Genomic DNA, 15,769 nt, shown 5'->3' on the forward strand with positions numbered 1-15,769 from the left:
TTTCAGAACAACAAAGCAGTGCAAGAGAGAGCGCATTCCTAGTTATCCACATTTTACACGTCCAGGAAAAATAGTCCTCCTCAGTGCTCAACTAAGCTTCAGCGTAGGAGTGGCTGAAGGGAGAAGAGTCCAGAAGGAATAAACACTACAGAAATATTTCATCCAGCAGGTGAGCTGTCTCCCAGCAAAACAACACCTGGTGCCGCACAGCACAACAGCTCTGCTACAATACGTATGCACGTCCTTCCGCACCACGGAAACTGAGCAGTCCGATTGCGCCACAGGCATTTCATTTTATTACTTATACCACACCATTACAACATAGCACTCCTGCAGCCAGTGATTCCACTTCTCAGCTGTATTTACACTTGGTGTAAAAGAAAATCCATTCAACAGGGAGAGTATCTCATTTAATAGAAAAGGGTGATTTTATACAAAGTATTGTGGAGAAGTATAAGGCCACATGAAGAGCATCATCAAGTTGACATGGTGGCTATTTCTTAAGTCAAGACATGATTAGTACTTCCTCTGGTGCTTTGATACAGGTAAATGAAAGCCTTGAACAATTTCCTATAAGGTGCACAAGCATCCACGATACATTAAAAAAAAATTAATTTTCTATTTCTCCTGTACTCAAAAAAAGATATAAACAGAGACCCAGCTTATTCATGGGTTATCTTGCCATTTTTGCATTTTCCAGTAAATTTTGATATGCTGGTTTAGCAGGACTGAAAGTAAAGCATAATTTTTAGTGTCAAAGCTTCTGAACAGTGTTTGTGCTTCTACCTCCATCAGAGCAGTCTGGCTCCTCCAAACTTTGCTCCAGTGGAGTGTGGACTCAGGAATGCTCAGTATGTCAAACTTCTACCAAAAGTCACAACAGCTTCCACTTGCAAAGGGTATGCATTTATAAAATGTTGAGGATTTCAACACTTCTTTTCTGAAAGAAAGTCATTCTGGTTTGGTTTGCTTTAAAAATGATGACACACTTCGCTGTCAAATCTCCAATGTCACCTGCGTAAGGAGGGTGTAACAGCACCAGCCCAGTGCAGGATCAGGATCTGCAAGTGTGAAAATCCCAACCCCTATGAGTTATCAAATATTATGTGTTTACAAAATGCTCTGAATGCAATTCTTTAGGTTTACTGAAAAGGAGTTTCCAAAACTCTGGGTCTCATCCTGCACACCCCTACTAATGCAGGTCAAGTAATGTGCCTGCGTATCAAGACCAAAATGAATAAATACAAAATATATTTGGTATAGAAAATACTAGTATAAAAATTAAAAATCACCCTGTTTCACTGTCCATCAAAATATTAACAGCAAGCATTACAAGTGACTTTTTTAACCTATTGCCAAAATCATTTCCAAAGAGTTCTGCTTTCCTGAAGTGCTGGTGATTGCATTTGCCCAAGTATTGAAAAAAAACAAATTGGGAAGGGACGAGGAAAGATATGATAGATTTCTCACATAGCATTATTAACAGAGGCCCTAAACTGAAGGAAACTAAAGTATGCACAAACACGGGGAAAAAAGCCATTGTCAGTTCTGTTGTAGCCATCAGAGCTCTTCCCGATCTTCAGAAAGTTTGTAGAGAAGGTGCTTCCTCACACTAGCCCTGGCAGACAGACGATGGCACAGGGATGAGCATACTCAGAGCACTGCTGCTTTTCGGTTTCTCTGCTGTGGCAATTCTGTTGAGTTTGCCAACCTCTGTCTGCCAGCTGGGGATCTTCTTTGTGGTCATATGGCGGCGGGTGTGCTTTGTCAAGTGATCGCTGCGCATGAAGCGGCGCTCGCACACAGGACAAGCAAACTTCTTCTCTCCCGTGTGAGTTCTACGGTGGCGTGACAGTTCATCTGAGCGGGCAAACTTCTTGTCACAGCCATCCCAGTTGCAGCTGAAAGGCTTTTCTCCTGCAGGATATAAAAGAAGCATAACTTACTTCCGAGAGGCTGTGTTACAGTTTTATCAAAGAACTAACTTAAATCCTGCCTTGCAAAAACTGATGAATTCCACAGAACTGCTCATGTGTACAGTCAACATTAGCTTAAGCTCAAGCTGTACTCCAGAGAAAAATCATAGGTATCATTTCTACTTATTCCCTCGTATCTCATTAAATGTTCTTTAATCAAGTCTATGTTTTTAATTGTCCAAAACCCCAGTTTAAAGATTTTTCATAAAGCTACCTTATCCGCTGACTGAACTAGAAGGAACCCTCTGCCCCCACCCCTGTGTGACCACAGCTCTACGGCTGCTGCATGTCACCGGCAAACACTGCGGGCAAACAGGAAGCCTGGAATCGAGCCTCGGAGTCCTGCTGCGCCAGTGATTTGGTCCTGCACACAAAGACACCGCCCCAGTGCGTACTGCTGAGGAATGGCCTGTCCTGCCATCCCCACGCAGCTGGAGGTCCAACAGGCAGCTAGGGGAGTTCTGCACGCCCAGGAATGACAGCAGTCAGGAGGGCTGTCCACGTCAGCTTCTGCTCATCCTGCAGCTCTATCGTAAACAACGTGATCTATCGCCTGCAAACCCTGTAAAGCTCAAGATAAACATCTACCACATGACCCAAATTCATGGTAACACTTTGGAGCAGAACAAAAGTGTCCAGCGGAAAGGAAGCCCCACAGAAGCGTTGTTCTTATTTCAGATATTGAGAGTAAAAGTCTACGTTTGGTGTATGTGATACCTAGCTACTCACTGTGCAGGGAAAAGGTGGGGAAAAAAAGCCAAACTACTCTGCCCGCCGATCCTGTAACATGGACTGGCTAGTGAAGGGTCAGTGTGCTTCACCTACCACAGCCATCCTAGTCTTAATCGCGGTACAGGGACACACACAGCTTCCCTATGGATCATCAGCAGCACGTGCTCAAAGCGAGACACTTGTTGCTAGTCTATGGTTATCCTGCAGAGCCAGGTTAATTCAGCGGCCTGCAGCACTTACTCTCAAACCAGAAGTAGAAGCATCATTCTACCTCTGAGCTCTGGTTTACAAGGATTATCAGCTTCATAGGGGGTTTAAGCTCTTTCCCCAAAGGAACTGTAAAGACAGGCTGACAAACTAATGCAAATCCTGCCACGGAAGCTGACACCAAATAAACCACAGTGTCTGTGGGGCAAGGGATGGTGGGGGAAAAGAGCCAAGGAAAAGAGCCAAGCCAAAAAATTAGACAAATTTTTGAATGAGCTGTTCTGTACCAATCTCCCACCACGCCTGTCCCTCAACATCAAAAAAATGCAGCAAATCAGCTCGCATTAATTACAATTAATTTTCATTTACCTTTAAAATTCCCCTTCTGTAACTGAATAAACTGCTACATTCCTGTAGCAGCTCTACTTCCTAACACAGTATCCCAAAATCTCAATGCATTCCCATTTAGCCTAAACAAAACTCTGGAAAATGTGCAGTTTCAGACTTTCTCTCTTTTCTTTTACTTGTGTAGCAATTAAGAAAAAAATACCCGTACTATGGTTTGCTTACACCAGACCTCTGCACGCCCCAAAAAAAGGGACTTGCACAATTCATTTCAATCCAGTCCAGATGGCAGGATTCCACTCAAATATAAACACACACACACACAGACGGCAAAGCTTTGCTCCAACTAAAGCATGTGAAATTCAACTAACACTACGGGGGTCAGCTGAGGTCTCTGAACAAAGTCTGTCTTGTTTTGCTTGCCCACAGAGAATGAACATTCCTCCCTTCTCCGAGATGAGCAGAAGTTTCCCGATCACCTGCCTCTTCCCTTTCCCACCCCCTCCCCCCCAAAAATGTGCATTTCAGCACCCCAACGCAAGCAGCGCCAGAGCAACAAAGCACCCATCCTGTCGTACACACCAGTGTGGGTGCGAAGGTGGGCTTTGAGGTGGGAACTTTTGAAATAGGTTTTCTTGCACCCAGGGAAGTTGCAAACATAATTCCTCCGTCTAGAAAAGTCCATCTGCGGGGCGCAGCTTTGACCAGAAGCGATGAACACAGGAGCAGGAGCAAGGGGCAGTAACTTGGTGTTCCCAACAGTCATTACTGTTTGTGGGCACTGCGGTGTCTGTGTGACAGCAGTCTGTGGAAGAACTAACATGACGGTCCCCTGAGGCACAGAAGGTCCCATGAGTACAGGCTGAGAGAGAGGGGCTGTCTGCGGTAAAATAGGTTTCATGGGAGTTGAGACTGTTGGAGTTGAAGGCTTGACATAGGCATTGATCATACTGCTTTGTCCATTTAAAGGGATCATTTGACAGAGAACCTGGGGGCTTGAAACGGGGGCAGGTGTCACTGGGGTAGCTCTTTTTTGCAAGTCATTCTCACAATTCTTTGGTAAGTGGGTCTGTGGCGAAACGGGCCGGACTGGTAGTTGTCCTTTATCGGTCACAATATCACTGGAGTCACGTGTATAAGGCTGATGTGCTGGAGAGGTTTTGTTAATTAAATCATCTGCAGCACTCGTGTCCTGTGGCAGTCTGGAATGTCTTCGGTCATCCACTCCACACCAGTCTCTGGAAGTGCTGTAGCCTGAAGTTACCTTTGTTTTCTCTTGCGCAGCAGGAATGTGGTGGTAAGCAGAACTGTCACCTGTGTGACGTATCACACTTGTAGCCATGGCCCTGCAAGGCTGAGGGGCAAAGGATTCAGGTATCACTGGCTTCTGGCTGCACTGTCGCTCCATGTTGATAACAGATGGCTTGGTTATGGGAGAGGCACCGGTCGCTGATGTGACTGAGCAGGCAGCTGTATTTGCCATGACAGTCCTTGGTTTGGAGTAAGTGACTTGTGAGGAGAGGAGCATAGCAGCTGATATCTCAACAAAGTCAGGGCTGTGCGGAGGGGTCATGCACTGCAAAAAAGAAAACATCATTATATAGCAATCTAAGTTCATAGCACAATTTTTCACTATCTTTACTGTGAAAAACAAAATTACACCCCCTCCCCAGAATCTCAGAACCTGCCTCTTGGGACAAACTGATTACATACATTGCCTCATCTGATGGCCATTCTGAATATGCTCAAAAGCATATTAATAAAAGGAAGGCAATGACGCAGATGTAAACCCGCATAAAACATTGCAAGTCTACTCATGCACTACAAAAAACTCTCTCATTCCTTTCTCCTCAGCAATGGGTGTCGCTCTAAGAGGCTACGAGCGCTCTGCTGTTCACAGAAAACAGACTAGCAACAGATAGCAATACTGTACCATTTCAATTTCAAGCTTCCAGCAAGCCCTAGATCTTTTATCAATGATTACCCCATCAGCTGGTGGTTACTTCTGAAATAAAAACAAATGGAACTGCTCTTTCCCTTCTTATTCGTCCATTTCTCTCTATGCTCTCTTGCTGCCACTGCCTCTCCTTCCTCCTTTACCACTGAAAACTCATGCCTATCTCCAGTGCTGCTCAAGAAGCAGTGCGAACACTGAGCGGCAGGAGTATGAGAGAAGTCCATCAACCAGCTGCCATACCACTTCAGCCTCTCTCCTCTACTATTCCTCTTTTCCCTGACATAACTGCACACTAGAAGCCTACTGGTTGAAATAGGCCTTAACTGTCTGAAACCTGAATGGCACCAAGCCCTTCTTTAATACCTACTTTTGTTACAACCTAAATGGCAACAAAAAAAATTGTGATTCAACCGACATTAGTCAGCCGGAGTAGACCAATACTCTGGAGAAATAACAGACTACATGTACAAACACATAGCATAGAAACTAATTAAATTGTCTATTTCATAATGGTAACCTGTACTTTCTCTTATAACGACCAGAGTGAAGCCAAATGTCATCAAGAGCCTTTTTCATATAGTGCTTGCAGATAAGTCAGTGCCAAGTCACTCGGGCTCACTCTGCTATTCTTACTCAAAGTGCCCCAAGAAACCTACAATAGCCACCCAGACAGCATCCTCAGCTCACCTGTCCAATTAAATAACCTGTCAGCAAGGGCTTTCACATCTGGATTTAACAAGGCATCAAACTCCTACATTTGCCATTCCAGAGACGGAAGAAAAACACAAACTCAACATGCCCACCTCATTATTCTATGTACACACAGCACTGGCTATGCTGTAGCTATTCTACACGGGGACACATGAGCAAGCTATCTTTTCCAGCCAAGTTAAAACATTGCAGAGATGTAACATCCAGATGTCAGGCACATTTGTTTTGCCTTCATGTTTTTCTTACCAGTGTAGATAAATAGTCCTTTGGTAATTCAGACGTAGCCTCAGCATGCATTGTGAAATCACCAGAATCCGAGAAAGGCGTAAGTGGCCTTATCTTTAATATGTCACCTTTCTGCGATCTTTGACCCCAGGAGCTCATACAAACAAGCGCTTCAACAGCTTCAATGTCGTTCTGCTCCAAGGTGCTGCAGGTAGACCTTTCGCTGTCATGACGCTGCCTTTCACGGATAGACTCATAGATGTCCACAATGTCAACCTAAATGTAATCGGATTACTGGCTATTAGGACAAGTCAGAATACAAAGCCGACACCACCCACATACTGTCTGCTCACGATGAAGGTCATCTGAAACAGATCCCAAGCCCGTGGCAAGACTTTTACCAACCAGCTCAACTCTTACCCTCCCCCCACCAGCTCATCTCCCCACCCCTGTTACTCTTTAAAAAAAAAAAAAAATGTGCGATTTGCAGGAAAGGACTGTGTGTAGCTCACGTTTCCAGAGTTACTTTCCTGGATTACACTGCTCTGAATAAACACATCCCATGCCTGCATACAAGCAAAAAGAAGAAAAAAACCCTGACTTCCAGCATTGTTTAGACAAGGCTGTTTCCTGGACCCAAAAGACAACTGCTGTTCAGCACTAATCTCATTCTGGTAACATTTAGAAGAAAAATTTCAGCTGACGGTAAGATGCTTTAAGGTATGATCACTGATTCAGAGTACCACACCTTGCAAAAGCATTTTAATCTTATTTTTACTAAAAGGGAAGCCAGGGTGGGGGGAAGGAGGGATAATAATCTTCAAAGTGCAGTGGGAATTAGTTGCATTGTACTTCAGAAAGATCCGATACTACATAGGTGCTAGGTATCCGAACACGCACTATGAGTAACATGAAGACAAATGTAACCATATTGATTTGTTTCCAGTTGCAAGCATCACAGAAAATTTGGGTATGCAGGGAAAACACTTGACTTCTCTGCGAAAGGATACCCAAACTTCATAAAGCTCTCTCAGTGCTTGGCACTGACTCTAAAAGCTGCTTTGCGCTATTGGTTTACTGCTCATGTGCTACCTCAGTCTCAAGTAGGTGTCCAAACTCTTCCAGTCTGTAGGCCACACCAACTAACTGTGAAGACTGAGATTCAGAAGCATGGATCAAGATTCTCGAGTCTCATGCTATTACACAGCGTGCTTCTATACTGCAGCAAAAGGGTTTTAACTAAAAAAGCACCACCACACCGTTAGCATGGCCTAAAGCCCTAGAGGGAACTATACTTGCTGGGTGACGTCACTTACACGCCCAAGTCAATGAGTTTTGTTACTAAGTAATGTGGAATAATCCTGGCTCAACAGTGTCACAAAGATGCAAAGCTGTGTGACATTGTCTCCACTACAGGGATGTGCATGGCAAACATGTTAAACAAAACGGATCCAAAATGCCAGTACTGGACTCATAGAGGACTTTCACCTAAAACAAGAGGTACCATGCATGGAGATGTCAAGGCTGGGGGCAGGAAGGGGTTAAAGCACTCTAAAACAGGGATCCAAGCTACTAACTGCCTGAGAGAGACTTCTAAGAATTTCCACTGAAAACAATGACAATGGGAACGAGGGCAAAAAACGATGTCGCCTGCAAGCCTAGACCTAGACCGCCTGTCAAACAGGAGCCATACCAGGCGAGGCTCTGAGCAGCCAGAAAGCCGGTGAGTGTTCCTCAAAGGGTGATCGCTGGCAACCAAGCCAGCAGATTTTATTTTTTCCAACCCTACGCTTCAGGAGAGCAGCTTTCCCTAAAGAAACACGAAAAAATATTCCCCGCTTCAAAAAAAAAACAACCCTAAAAAAGCCCTTTCTCAAGGCGAGCGCTGCAGCCCAGGCTCTCCCGCTGCCAGGGAAATGGCTAACCGCGCCCGGCCGCCTGTCCTCACATCACCCCGCCGGCTGCCGGGGCCCTACGTGCGCGGGCAGCTGGCAGGCGGGCGGGGACGGTGCGGGCAGCGCGGGTCCCCCACCGCCGGGCAGCGCCTCTTCCCGCGGGGCCGCGCCACCCCCGCCCGCTCCCCGCTTCACGGCGGGTGCCCCCGGCCGGGCGGCGCCGCTGAGGGGCGGATGGCGGGAAGGGAAGGAGGAGGAGGAGGAGGAGGGCAGCTCCCGCCCTGCCACCGCCCCCACACGGCCGCTGCGGGAGGGCCGCCGCCCACCCACCCCCCCCGCAGGTGACCGGGGCAACACCCGCCCCCGAGGGTTCTGCCCTGGCACGACCGTCCCCCCGGGGCACCGACCGACCACCCCCCGCGGCGGGTAACGGTCTCAACCGACCACCCCACTGCCGGGTGAGTAACGGTCTCAACCGACCACCCCTCCCGGGGGGAGTAACGACCCCGAGGGGCCGCCGCCCCCCTGAGGCGATAACGGTCCCCGCGCCCTGCCCGCCGCCACGCCACAGAGCACGTGCCCGGGCCGGACCGGCGCCCGCTGCCCCCGGCTCGGAGGGCGCCCACCGCCCCCTCCCGCCTGCCTGCCTCCCGCCGCCCGCCCGGTGCTTACCGCGGACGCATCTCCCATCTCCGAGCAGGGCGAGCCGTGCATGGCGCGGCTCCGGCGGGCGGCGGCGGTGTGACCGGGGAGCGGCAGCAGCGGCAGCCGCAGGAGCAGCCGCGCGCGCACACAGCAGCAGCCGGCGCCGCCTCCTCCCCTCCCCTTCCCCCGCCCGCCGGCAGCCGAGCGGCCCGCGCGCCGGGGGAAGCGCTCCGATCGCTCCCTGCGCCAGACAGCGCGGGCGGGGCGGGGGGGGGGCGGTAGGGAAAGGGGGGGGCGGCTCCTCGCCAATCACCGCCCGCCGCCGCCCGCGCCCGGCCAATGAGCGGCGGCGGCCGGCGTGATCGCGGCGTGCCGCGGGGCTGCCGGCAGGAAGGGCGGCGCGTGGGCACGTTCGGCGACGGCCCAGCCGGCGGCGGGCGGGAAGGCAGGGAGGGGGCGGGGCCGAGCGATGGGAGGGGGAGCGCGCGCTGGAAACTGGGGGAAAGGTCGGGCGGGGGCGGGGCGGCGGCCGGGAATGCCCGTGCGCGCGGGGGTGTGGCGGGGCGGGGCGGGGCGCGGGGGCGCGGCTCCTCCCCCCCGCGGTGCGTGCGGCGCGGCACGCAGGCACCCCTCCCCCCCCCGTCCCCGCGCCCCTCAGGGCGGCGGGGCCCGGCCCGGCGCTGGGGCGGGCTCTGGGGGAAGGATCCCGTTTCCCGCAGACTCCCACACGCCTTCGGTTCGTCCGTCTTGTTCGGGAGGTCCCGCCCGCGGCGTGTGGCGGGGAAGGGCCGGGCCCGCCTGGCCGCGGCAGGGCTCTGCCGGCGGGGTGGGCCGGAGGATCCGGCCTTAAAAGTGCCCCTGCCCCAAAAGACGCCAAGGGCCGTGAGCGCGTGGCGGCTCTGGCCCGGGCCGGTGGCCCGGCCCTCGCGCGGCTGTGAGCCCGCGGGCCGCGCACGGCCAGGGCAGGCCTTCCGCGCCCGCCTGGCGGGCCTCCCCTAAAAAGTCTTCAAACCACAACATACTTTTTTTAAAAAAAGTGTATTACTTGTTTTTTCAGCTTCCAGTCCCTTGTTTTTTTCATGGAAGCTGAAGCGTACCGGCCATCCGGCTCCCAGCAGGGTTTGTGGTTTCACCGGGCGGCACCGAATCCCGGTGGCGGCAGCCCCGTGCCCGTGGTCCCGCCGAGGGCTGCTGGGCTCCCGCGGAGCCTGGGAAGGGCAGAGCTGGGCCCCGAGCCTCCGGCGGCCGTGTGCCGAGCGAGCGCTTTCCCAGCCCGGCCCCCGCTGGGTGCCTTGCTGCCGGCTGCAGACGGTGACAAGCATTTTTTCCTGCTGGATTATCTCTACTTTTCCCTTCCTCGGTTTCTCAAGACGTGACATCCTCCTTGTCGATGCGGAGGACAGGGGAGGGGTCATCTTGAATCTTTCAATCTCCTTTTGCTGCCAGCTTCACTTGACCAGCTCATTTTTTCCATTACAGCTCTTCTGAATCCTGGTCCTTCTCTGCTGTCCACGTAGTTTCTAAAGCTTCACCATACTGTGCTCATCTCCAGTCTCCATTACTGCACATTTCATGTACTTCAGCATCCCGTGCCACTACTTCCCAGCCCATCAAACGCTAAGTTAAAGTGATCTCCCTGGCCCGTCCATCTGGGCATTCCCCTTGCCTCTTCGCACCTCTCCTTGGTGCCTCCCATATTTAACCTAAGCTCTCTGTTTTTTTCCCATTGCCAGGCCTCCCACCACCATCTCCCCTGCGGGGGGTCCCACAGGGACTGCGGCAGCCAGTGCAGCTACAAGCCCCTCACCCAAGAAGGTCCCACGGGGTATTCTGCATGCTGTTGTTCCTGCCTGCATCTTGCAACCTGCAAGCTTGTGCCGCTGCCCGGCGTCTCGTGCTGTACTTGGGTTGCAAGCGGCTTTCTGTATTTGTGTGGCACCAGCAGTGGCGGAGCCAGAGCCTGCACGGCAGCGCCCCACGCCTTATGATAGTAAGAAAAATGCTGATAATTCAAACTGCAAATCCAGCTGCAACATTAGCTATGTTCACAAAAGGAAATCAGGGAATGAAACAAATTCAGGGAAAATGCTGTCAGTGACTAAAAAGCACAATGGGAGGTAGCACAGTGGGGGCACGGGGTATATGCCTCTCCTATAAACCACTAGCTGTTCCTTGTAAGACCAGAGCCACTCATACGGTCCCATTTCAAGGGAAGCCGTTAGGGAATTGTAAAACTAGGAAAATACTGTGCCGTTCTATTTTGTATTTTCTCCAGTTCCGCTGTAGTTGAGAAACAATTGTATGTGTCTCTTTGCTGCTTGTTGAAACACATGCAGTTTCTGCTTAAAGCGCTTATGCGCACAGCCTTACTCATTTACAGCGCAGATTTTTAATTGAGTAATAGCATCTGAAGGCAGCACAGCAACCTCGCCAGTGAAGAAGCGGTCGCAGGGAAGCAGAGTGGATCACTTCCCCTCCCCGCTCTCAGCGGGATGTTTTCCCATGTCACGTACTGCAGACTGTGCCTACGTGTTCTGAATCCCCAGGTGGAAATTGCTGGACCGGGGGTCCTTGCTACAGCGTACGGATGCAAGACCAGTTAAAAGCAGTGATGTTACTCGTCTGTACTCTGACTTGCACCATAGGGAAAATGTGTTTGATTACGTTCCCTTTGCTGAGCAAAAAATGGCAACTAAGGTTTTTAATATGATCCTCAGAGCTCTTACCAAAATCACCTGGTCTGCCTTGTTCTGCTGCTGCCAGCTAAGTCAGTGTTAGATGAGGAAAGAGCATCTTCTTCATCCTCGCATCGGATGTCAGCGGCAGAGCACAGGTCTGCACCCCATGGAGCCCGAGCCCCCAGCCCTAACAGCCTAGAGCTTCTCCTCCTCTCCCCCTCTTACTTCTCCCCCCTTTCTCTTGCCTTTCCCCAGGCTGCACTAAGGTGAGTATTACTGCGGTTATTATCTCGCTTCTCTGTACTTCTGCCTACACCCACCGACTTCCTTGTGGGTTTCAACCAGCAGCACAGCTTCCTGAGTAACGTATGAGCGTGCTCATCGGGATGATCCAGGCTGGCTGTGGTTTCCCTCCTGAAGCTAGTAACCTAGAAGAGGGCCCAAATGTCCCCAATACTCCTTTCCAAAGAGCTCGGAGGAGCCTACCTGTGTCAGTGGCTGCAGGATGCCGGTGCCCCTGCCCTCCTGGCTGAGGCAGGGCAGCCCCCAGCCCTGCAGAGCCATCCTCCGCCAGCCTGCCCCTGCAGTGCTGCTGCTGCTGCTCCGGTATCCTCCGGATCTGGCTCTCCGAGTGCCATTTGGTTTTATAAAGGCCTATTTAACTCAGACTGTTGGCAAACACTTCAGAGAAAAGCTTTCTTTGTCAAAGATAGACCATGTCTTTGTTCCAATGTAGGAATGAGCAGATGTAAGTCGGCGGAGGGTTGAGAAGGCTCCGCTTGGGCTATCTTATCCTTTCGGCTGGGAAGACAAGAAAAGAATCAAACATTGCGTGCGAGTAGGAGGGAAAATATTTAATACTGTAGACTGAAAACAACAAAAGGGCACACAGGCAGCTCTCCCCCATTCCCTTTTTGCAGATAATTATACACTAAATGATTCAAAAGAGACTAGAGGAAGACTATTATGGGCTCAGACAGTTTTCCTAATGTTTACCAGCAGTTAAAAATAGACCAAAGCAGTTGTCTTGGGTGCAGCTTTAGAGTTAGTGCAATCTGGCAGCAGCATCTGATCTGGCTGAATACAGCAGCAGGCTACTGTAGCAAATGCATATAGCCTAGCAAATGGGATGGGACTAAATAAATATAGATAATTACAATCAGAGCTCCCATACAGGAGATGTGAGAAGATGCATCATAAGAAATGAAAGACTGCGATGCACGTGCAGGATGCGTCTCTCCATCCACTCTCCTTCCTCTGCTGCGCACTTGAAGGATGGAGCAGCCGGAGCTGCCGCAGCCCCGGATTGCCCCGAAACACGCTTGCTGGGCTGACAGCAGCAGCCAGAGGAGAAACTCCCCACCACGGAGCAAATGAAGCAGCTCTGCCAGGTGGTGCCTGACACCAGCTGATGGAAACGGCTGCAGCAGTCCCCGGCCAAGGGCAGGAGAAGGGTCAGGAGGATTCACCCACAGGGTGAACGCACCAACCTCTGGGAATCGCAGAGTTATGGAAAGGATTTATAGTCACAGAGCTATATATGGGATACACATGAAGAGTAGAGGGGGAAAGGGATGTAAGGGATATCCATGAAGAATAGAGGGGGAAAGGGATACAAGGGATATCCATGAAGAACAGAGCAGTGGAAAGGAAGAGAAAGAGAAGGAAAAAAAAAAGCAGACAGACCAACAAGGAATATTTCTCGCTAGAATGATTTCTGAATGCAAAAGCAATGATAAATCCAGGGGACTTTGGCCCCAGCTGACAGCGAGGGTCTGTGTGAGCGACGTTTTGATGGATCGCCTCTTTCCTAGCGAGCAAACGGGTGCAGCCGTACAGACCATCCGGTCTTTGGCTGCTCTCGCGCCTGTCGCTGTGCCCGGCGGCATCGCGGAGCTGACGGGACGCGCTCCCAATGTGCAGACAGAGGCGAGCGCGGTGCTAGACGGCGCCTAGGAGGGAAGGGGAGTGCAAACGTGCAGTCCCTCCGCAATGTCACGCTGCATGTGGGCCAGCTGCCGAAGGGGAGATCTCATTTATCGCTGCGGGCTATTGAATAGCACAGCAAATCCCCCCGCCGCTGGGCGAGGAGCCCCAGCCCTCCCCGGCAAACTGCGTACGTGTCTGCCAGCAGGGACAGGCTGTGACACAGCAGCCTTTCCCCAAAGGAAGGACGAAAAACACGGTCCTTGCGTGCCGTCCCCAACTGGTGTGAGTCGAAAGTCGACTTCTTCCTCACCTGCATCTTTCGTATTCACTTTCAGAAACAGATTGAGCTTTCAGTACGTGGATAAGCGTCCAAGGAGCAGGTAAGGAGCCAGCACGGCATAAGAAAACATAGCTAGGTTACAGCAAAAGGAAAGGGTTTAAGAGAAGAGTCACGCAGACTGCTTCCCACTTTATTTTGGACCCTGGGTGCTTATAGAATAAACGCACGCTGCCAAATTTTTTTTTCTCCACTCCCAAAAACATGTTTCTACCTGAAAAAATACCGACTGCATCAAACGCTTCCTGAGACCTGGCAGTACTACAGAGGGAAATCACCATTCAACCAGATTTTTTCTGAGTATATCAACCATAATGTTTACTGAATTAAAAAAAAAACAATCCACAAATATTGATTACAGGTGAGGACAGTCCAGAGATCCACCGTAACAGAAATAATAAAGTAAGTGACAGTAATAAGTATGACACACTAGTGCACCATCTGCTTGCTCGAGTGCACCATCTGGTTTTTCTACTGCTGCTATTCGTGCCCTGATCTTATTTTAGTGGCACCAGAAGACGGATTCAAATATCAGCAAAAATAAAAATGACATGGTATTTATTTATTGTTCTGCTTAAGAGGATGTCTTCATCATTTTCACCATTCTCTTGACCTCAATATTACTGTTAGCTAAACCCACGCGTATTTTCTGACACACAGTATATTAAAGCATTAGCAATGCTGACAGATGTTCCCCTCTTTTGGTCATCTCACAACTTGCTTGGGCAGGTATCAAGCCCATGTGCAAACACGTGTTTCATCCTGAATCATCTTTCACATTTTATTAACTCCTAAGTGTTTTCATGCAGCACTCGGATGCTGGGAAGATGTCCTGTGTGACCAGAGACCAACTTCTGGACCATCGGACATGGTTCACACTCACAGCTGCAGGCGACTGGTACTGCAGACTTTCTCCGGGCAGGAGCTGCCTCGTGCACGGAGTTTGCAACGGTGTCCTCGCAGGCAGAGAGAAGGTCCTCCAGTACCAACACTGCCATCTCCTCTAGGACATTGTCCACATTGACCTGGGTACCTGTACAGCACCGAGCACAGCACGGTGCCAAGCCCAGGGGAGGTCTGTCGGTGCGGGGATTTGCTGGTGGCAGGCGTCCAGTTGTCCCATCAAATGTCTTCAGTTATCTCTTCACTGGCTCTCGGCCAAGGTCCATGTATGGTCAGAAAAGATGGTCGATGTGGTCTTCCCATACGGCCACAGTGGGCAGCTCACCAAGGGTGTTTTGACTCCAAATGGGGTTTGTTTAAGATCCCAGCACTTTCCTCCATTCCTCTCACTGCTTCTGGATTACCTGGCTGATATCAGAGGGGCTTTCTGCATGGCTCAGATGGACAACTTCCGTCCCCCGTCATGTTTGGTAACTTGAGGCAACACTACTGAGCATCTTCAAAGGCTTCCCCCAACACCTCTTTCTGGGAATGGGCCCTTCTTACCTGCCTGGGAAGGGCCCTGACATCCCAGACCTGGTTGCCCGATGAAAAGTTACTGCCTCTTGGATCACATCTCTAAGCAGTTCTTAAAATAATTGTCTGTTTTGCTTCTGGCCTAGTGCCTTATCTGTATTTTTTCTCCCCCCACCCCGCGGTGACTCCTGACCCTGCGCATCCCGGGGAATCCCCACTCACACGTCCCGGGTGCACATCCTCCGTCCTGCAGCCTCCCCTGCTCCTCCCTGGAGCTGCATCTCCCACCCTGCCCTTCCCCAGCCACACAGAAAGAGCCTCTCCCTCTACCTTCTTGGCCCTCTCCTTGCAAAACGTTAAGAATAAGGAAGATCCACATAAAAAAAAAACTATCTTGGGTTGCAGTTAATGACCATCACTGAAAATGAGACAGATGAGGGGGCTGAGGAGGGGCAGGAGACCAGCCAGGGCATACCTGGACAGAAGTAAGCACAAGAGCTTGTGTGGAGAAGAAGGGGATGGATGAGAGGGCTGCCTTCAAGTGACCAACCTTGGCACCAAACATGAAGTCACGCCTCTACCACCACCCTCCTGCACGTGAACATCCTACCAGACACCAAGGCTCAGCCCTGCTTGCCTCCAGACGTTTCCCAGCCAGGGCTGAAGAACCTGGCTGTGGGACCAGGTCCCCCCCACCTCCCCACTCACGGGCG

General features: G+C 50.9%; 1 protein-coding gene across 1 annotated transcript; it reads right to left on the bottom strand.

The window, feature by feature from the left end:
• Positions 1-384: 384 nt before the first annotated feature.
• On the bottom strand, positions 385-8,931 carry KLF11 (KLF transcription factor 11). The gene is made up of 4 exons (XM_075145064.1): positions 8,721-8,931; positions 6,175-6,429; positions 3,843-4,836; positions 385-1,917 (listed from the first exon to the last, which is right to left on the bottom strand). Exons 1-4 carry the CDS (start codon positions 8,760-8,762, stop codon positions 1,613-1,615), a joined length of 1,596 nt encoding a protein of 531 aa, XP_075001165.1. The 5' UTR covers positions 8,763-8,931; the 3' UTR covers positions 385-1,612.
• Positions 8,932-15,769: the final 6,838 nt, after the last annotated feature.

Source organism: Calonectris borealis, chromosome 3 (genome assembly GCF_964195595.1).
Source record: "Calonectris borealis chromosome 3, bCalBor7.hap1.2, whole genome shotgun sequence".
Classification (NCBI taxonomy): Eukaryota; Metazoa; Chordata; class Aves; order Procellariiformes; family Procellariidae; genus Calonectris; species Calonectris borealis.

Coding starts and splice junctions, on each gene's coding strand:
- KLF11 (XM_075145064.1), bottom strand. CDS start 8,762: ATGCACGGCTCGCCCTGCTCGGAGATGGGAGATGCGTCCGCG. Junction 6,430..8,720: donor AGATGGGAGATGCGTCCGCG/GTAAGCACCGGG, acceptor GATTACATTTAG/GTTGACATTGTGGACATCTA. Junction 1,918..3,842: donor CCACCTTCGCACCCACACTG/GTGTGTACGACA, acceptor TATATCCTGCAG/GAGAAAAGCCTTTCAGCTGC.